The following is a 6,977-nucleotide window of genomic DNA, read 5'->3' on the forward strand; positions in this document are numbered from 1 at the left end:
TGCAGATATGGTCATCTGCTTCTGTTTTTTGGGCATCTTCAGGGGTTATCTGTGGCCTTAATACTTAGATGGGTGTGTATTTTGTTATTTTTTTATGCCTTCTGAATGCCTCCAGGTAGATATGATCAGGAAATGGGCTTCCCTTTTCACTCTTTTTCCTAAGAAGTTTCAAGATACCACTGTTGGTCGTTTTGACGTAAGTTAGGATTTAATTTTCAGCCTATTTCCTCTTTTGTCTGCTTGTCCTGCTCCACAATCCCCGTTCAGTCCTTTTTTCTAGTTGAAACAGTTTGGGCCGGCTGTGGCTGTTTGGTTTTAATTGGAAACTGTCTCTTTAAATTTCAAGGAGATCTGTGCGCATGCGTAGTAGAACCCTCCAAGGGTGGCGCTGGGGTACCCACTAGCTCAGGCACCCCTATAGTCACCCGAATGGAGGTGCACAGACAGCAAGGGACCAATGAACAGATACCAAAAGAAAAGAATGTCCACAACTTTATCTCAGCGGTTCTGCCAGGCATCTGTGGCCGCTCCGATCTTTCCCCCATGTGGTCTAACCCAAGATGGCGGCTCCTGGAGCAGTCGAGCGTCCAGGACTAGAAAGCAATAGATTTCTTTCTTCTGCCACAAATTCCCCCAGCTGTGAGCCTTCCAACCTTCTAAGTATTCCTTTATATGTGGTTCAGAGTTCTGAGGCTGCTTGGTCAGGTATTCTGTGTTGTTGTTGGCGGAGCTCTCTGCTATACGTCCACACAATCCGCCATCTTGTTTGTTCCTTGGTAGGCAATAACTTTTGAATGACTGAATGACATAAAGCAACAATGTATTTTACATACTTGCATAAAAAATAGTTGTTAAATATGGATATTTCCAGCATGTCCCCAACAGTCTTATTTATGATATATAGAGAGAATATAAAAATTAAGAACTGGATTTATCAAGACAAAATATATATCATAGATTTCAAATTATCCATTTGACATGGTAAGGAATGACCAGGACATTTATAAATTTGTGAGCATGTATAATTCCTCAGGAATTAGTTACAGGAGTTCTACCTTTGGAAGAAACCTACTTTGAAGAGGAAGGAAAATCCTGAATTAGGTGCCTTCAGAATCATCAATTCGATTTTAAAATGTATTAAGTAGCAGGGAAAAGTGAGAAAACACCCAGTTCTATGACAAACTGCTTCTGTAAAGATAAAATCCCAATGCACTGAAAACAAGTTGGTTCTGATTCAGTGACCCTATATAGGCTTCCCAAGGCTGTAAGTTTTTATGGGAGCAGAAATCCTCTTCTTTCTATTCTGCCCTACAGGGTCGGATGAGTTAGAACTGATTTGCCAGCAATGGGTTTGGTTTTGGTTTGTCAGCTGAACAATTGTTGGAGTCAACTAAGCAGTAAAGGAGTTACTTCACATCAGATAAATGCTGTTGCTTCAGGCTGGCTGTTCTCTGCTTCTGCAGTTCCTTCTGGACTCCATGGTTTACCGGACAGTAGGGCTTTTCGGAGTCGTCTCCAGAAAATATGCTGCCCCAGGACATTTTCCTCCCACTCCAAGTAGGTGTTCCGGTTCAGAAGGCGATACAGCTCCACCTGCTGCCTGAGTAGGGATTTCTCCACTTTCTCTAGGATGATGAAGATGATACCAGAGCAACTGCTCAGAAACTGCCAGGTCTGGGCAATCTCATACTCAAAAATGCACCAGCGGCTGCGGATGAAGTGCTGTGACATCACCACAATCACCTTGCGGCTTTTGTGAAAACCTTCCTGGATGATGTTGGCAGAAATGGCCACGCCGGGGATAAAATCTCTGTAATGGAGGCAGAGCTTAAAGGGCGGCACACCATCTTCCAGATTCTTGACCAGCTCATTCCTCACCCAGTCCTCATCTTGGCTAGAGTAGATTACAAAGGCATCATAGGTGCATTCACCTCTACCAAAGCTTTTGCAGCCAGCAAGAAGCATCAGATGGAAATAGAATTTATACACCAGAACTAGTACCACAGATACAATGAACACAATAAGGACTGTTACACCGATGATTGTCTTGTTCATCTGGCAGGTGCTATTTGTAAAACTCAACACAGGCATGCCCCGTAAATCTGGAGGGGTTGCACACACCATTTGCTCAACTTTCACCAAGCGCTGCCTCTGGTCCTTGATCCACTGTAGGAACTCCTGGTATTCACAAGTACAAGCAAAGCCATTCTGGGTAAAATTTAAGAGCATTAGGTTACTTGGAAGATGCTGTAGTTCTTGCACCTTGGGGGCCATTTTACTATTGAAACTGTAGTCGAGAACCTGGAGGGAGTGGAGATTTTTATAGTGAAGGATATCCAATAACAGGAAATGATTATAACTCATGTTTATCACTTGAATTTTACAGAGTGAGCTAAAAGCTCCCTGGGACACCTTTTCCAATTTGCATGTAGAGAGATCCAAGAAAGTCAGGTTGGTCATTTCTGTGAAAATATTTGGAAGGGTATTGTTCAAAAAAGAATTGCCAGCCATTTTCAAGACTTTGAGACTATGCAATCCATGAAAGATGCCATTGAAGATGACTTTGGTGTTCGTATAAGAGATGTCAAGGTATAGGAGCTTTTTGAGTGATAAGAATACTGAAAAATCACTGACCTGCTTCAAGGTAGAATACTGGAAATCCAGATGTTCTAGTTGTTCCAAGTTCACAAAGTTTGAAGTCATGGTAATAATGTCATTGTAGCTCAGATCTAAATACTTCAGCCTGTTTGTCCCCAAGTTAGCCTGAGAACAGCACGTTCTTAAACTCAAACCATTGTTTCTGAGATCTAGAAATTCAAGGCTTGGTAGTGTAAACTTTATATAAGTGTTAATAACTTTATTGGCAATGAAAACTACCGTTTTCAAAGAGGCAAGTGCTAATTTGGGAACTTGTTGAAATTTACAGCTAATCAATTTTAAGGATTGCCATCTGAAATCCTTAGGAAGTTCTTCTAAGTCGTCTAGGTCCAGATTCACCAGAGAAACTGCAGAAACATTTGCCAAGCAATTAAGTGCACCATTATTTTTCCAGGAGAATTTATCCAAGTAGGCTATCCGGAATTCTTTAATGGTCAAATTGCATAGTCCCTCGAAGGCAGAGACTTCAAACCTGTCCAAATTTCTTTCATTTTTAAATTCTCCCAGGACCAACTGATGGACTTCTAAACCAGCCAGAGCTTGAATACACATTTTCATTACATTTATACTACCAAAATTACTTCTCAAAATCAGTTCATGGAGCCTAATTTCTTTGAAGGCACCTGGTTGGATAAAGTCTATCATGTTCAGAGAAAGGTCTAGAGAGAGATTCAGCAGAGGAATTTGATGTAGAACCACTAAGTCTTTATGATAAATATATTGGATCTGGTTATTTGAAAGGTCCAAGTGTTCCAGGTTAGATAAGTTAGAAAAATATTCAGGTAATTTGATGGAACAGATAAAATTATGAGCTATAACTAACTTCTTCAAGGTCTTAAGATGTCCAATGGGGAAGTCTTCTAGAGAGACAAGGTTTATCTCCACAGCCACTAACTTCTGTAAACTTGATAGTCCAGAAAAGGCTCCAAGAGCTAAGTACTGGATAGGGTTTCCCGTCAATATCAAGGTGGAGAGGTGGATTAGTCCCTGATATGCATCATCTTCAATTCTTTGAATTTCACACCTATTTGGAAAAGAGATGCAGATTACATAATATTTACACTGAATAAAAACCCAATTGGAATAGTAACATCAATCTAACATTTCATAGGATGTGACCTGCCATATGTCGTATGTGTCCAGGTAAGGATATCAAACAGAGTAGATTATGGCATGTGCAAATAAGAATTTCTCTCTGATCCAGTATTGACACACTGGCCACACTAATGCACTCTTATTATACTTGGTATACATGCTTAACAGAGACAGAAAAAACATCAGAAGAAAATCATTTAAAGAATAATGATTAGGATGCTGTTGTTGTTGTTAGGTGCCATCGAGTAATGACTACTATTTGATTGGTAGAGTATGTAAGATCAAATTTAGTCACTTCCTGATTAATACAGCTTATAGAGATAGGTAGTTATTGTTGTTGTTAAATGTCATCAAGTCAGTTCTGACTCAAAGGGACTCTGTATAAGGTTTCCGAGGAAGAGCAGGTAAGTTTGTACCACTGACCTTAAGGTTAACAGTCTAGTGTTTAGGTATGCTAAATGAAGGGTGAAGACCAATTTCAAAGAAATAAAAAAATTTAAGTGTCAGAGATATCATTAATGTTTGTGAAAACTTCTGAATATAGCTAGGTATTTGAAAGGTATCACGATCACCGTAAATGTTTGTAATACGTGATGTGAGTGAAAAGTTTTATTAAGGAAACTGACCCAGACTTGGGGGATCAAAGCAAGTTTCTCTGAGAATATTTAAGGCAAAATGTGCAAGATGAGTAGGAATTAATAAGAAAAGGAAACAGCATGGATAACAGATATAAAAATCCCAAAGTAGGTGGCAGCTATGATACATGAAGCGATATGGATTGAATTGTGTCCCCAATAAAGATATACTGATGTCCTAATCCCTTGTACCAGTGAATTCAGCGCTAATTGAAAATAAGGTCTTTGAGGATTTTATCAGTTGTGTTACCATGAGGTAATACTGAATTAGGGTGGATCCTAATCTAATCCGAGTGGCGTATAACAGAGAAGACGCACAAAGAGACAAGGAAGGATGGCCATGCATCTAGAAACTCAGTATCATCTGGGGCTGTTTGAAGCTGGGAGGCAAGAAAGGATCTTCTACTGAAGGCATTAGAAGGAGCACGGATAGGACCACATGTTGATTTTAACTTCTAGTATCCAGAACTATAAGAACATAAAATTCTGTTTTTATAAATCACCCGGTTTTTTTCAGGTGTTTGTTTCTGCAGCAGAAAAGTAAATACAGATGGGACATACAATTATAGTATAATGTGGAATGTTGTTGTTGTTAAGTGCCGTCGAGTTGGTTCTAACTCAAAGTGACCCTGTTACGGGTTTCCGAGGAACAACTGCTGAGATTAAACAGCTGACCTTGCGGTTTAAACCAACCTTGTGGCCTAGTGTGGCCTAATGCTTATCCTACAGCATCACAAGTGGGATGTTAGGCCCAAAGTGTGTATATATATATGTATATATAAGGAGCTCTGGTAGCGTAGTGGTTACGAATCGGGCTGCGAACCTTAAGGTCAGCGGTTCGAAACTACCAGCCGCTCCGCGGGAGAAAGATGAGGCTTTCTACTCCCGTAAAGATTTACACCCTCGGAAACCCTGTACAGGGTCGCTATGGGTCGGAACCGACTCGACGGCACTTAACAACAACAACAATATATATATATACATATATATATTTATATATATACATATATATATATATTTTTTAAAGGATCCTTCAAGAGGCTATGTCTTCTTTCATAGAGGAGATGGTATGTCATATATTAGTATACTCTTTTCACATACTAGAATGTACAATGATTATTGTTGTTAAGTGCCGTGGAGTCGGTTTCGACCCATAGCAACCTTGTATAGGGTTTCTGAGGAACAGCTGGTAAGCTTGAACCACAAATCTTGAAGTTCAAGTGGCTCTGCAGTCTGGTGCATTAACCCACAGCGCCATACCAGGACTTCTGTACGATATATAGCTAGTGATTAATGAATAGCTGTTGTTACAGAATTTAAGTCAATTTTCTCTCTTGACTTTTAAAAAAATGTCCTTAGAAACCATTTTACCAGCTACCAATTTCACAGATGAAGAAATTGAGAAGAGAAGCAGTCTGCCGAAAATCATATTTGGTGTTGTTAAGTGCCAGCTGAGTCTTTTCTGACTCATAGAGATACCGTATAGGGTTTCTGAGGAGCGGCTGGTGAGTTTGAACCACCAACCTTTCTGTTCAAACTGACCTTGCAGTCCAATGCTTATCCTACAGGGTCACATCAAGTAATAAAATCTGTTGAATGAATGAATGAAGAATAAATTCTACTAGGCAGGCTTTCTGGCACAAGGATGAGGTGATAGGACAATGAACATCTCACTTTTACCACACATAAAAACTCATTCATTACCTGGATAAATCCAGCACACGAAGTTCTGGGAAGTTGGAGAAGCTATGGCTGCCTAAGTGTCTCAAGGGATTAAAGCTCAGGTCCAGATTCTCAGTTGTTGAGGGGATGTTGTCAGGGATTTTGTAGAGATTCACCTCCATACATTGGTAAGTAATATTAGGAACCACCTGCAAATATCACACGTTAGATGCAATATCTTTCTGTCCCAACTCCCCTTCTCCTAAAACAGAATCTAGGTGCCTCTAGTTCAAGTACAGGAGCTGGTCCACCTTCTTTCATCATCCCCCCTCCCATTCATTTATTCAGTCATACATACACTCATTCACTTCCTACCTCTTTGTATTAAATGTCCTATTCTAGATTAGGGAGCAAAGAGCACGTAATATATACTCAGTGCTGTAACCTACTATAACCATAACAACATTGAATAACATGAAATGGAGCCAAGTGATAACAGTCTAAGACTTTGAAGTTTGAAAGCTCTGGGTTTTATCCTAGCTATTCCTTGTTATTTGGGACAAGAGTTTTTGTTGTACTTGCTGTTTTCAATTTTCTGTAAACCTCTAATTTCAATGAGCTCACAGTCCTGAGTAATAGTTAAAATAGGATCACAACTAATGCTATCTAAAATGGCCATAAATGAGGCTTGGGAAATGTGCTCCAGAGAATTCTGGAGCTTGGTGCAAAAATCTTAGAAGGCTTCCTAGAGGAAGGAGATTTTAAAGTGGCTATTGAAGGAGCTCTGGTAGCGTAGTGGTTACGAATCGGGCTGCGAACCTTAAGGTCAGCGGTTCGAAACTATCAGCCGCTCCGCGGGAGAAAGATGAGGCTTTCTACTCCCGTAAAGATTTACACCCTCGGAAACCCTGTACAGGGTCGCTATGG

At 40.1% G+C, this 6,977-nt stretch overlaps 1 protein-coding gene across 1 annotated transcript in view; it reads right to left on the minus strand.

Annotated features, from left to right (window-relative positions):
- Positions 1-1,416: 1,416 nt before the first annotated feature.
- The window catches only part of TLR4 (toll-like receptor 4), a 20,673-nt gene continuing 15,112 nt past the window's right edge, over positions 1,417-6,977 (minus strand). Inside the window, exons 2-3 of the mRNA XM_006865726.1 lie at positions 6,093-6,259; positions 1,417-3,682 (exon numbers count right to left, since the gene is read on the minus strand). Of these exons, the coding sequence (XP_006865788.1) occupies positions 1,417-3,682; positions 6,093-6,259 (2,433 nt within the window). The remainder of the gene's footprint in view (positions 3,683-6,092; positions 6,260-6,977) is intronic.

The sequence above is a fragment of the Chrysochloris asiatica genome, unplaced genomic scaffold (assembly GCF_000296735.1).
Source record: "Chrysochloris asiatica unplaced genomic scaffold, ChrAsi1.0 scaffold00081, whole genome shotgun sequence".
Classification (NCBI taxonomy): Eukaryota; Metazoa; Chordata; class Mammalia; order Afrosoricida; family Chrysochloridae; genus Chrysochloris; species Chrysochloris asiatica.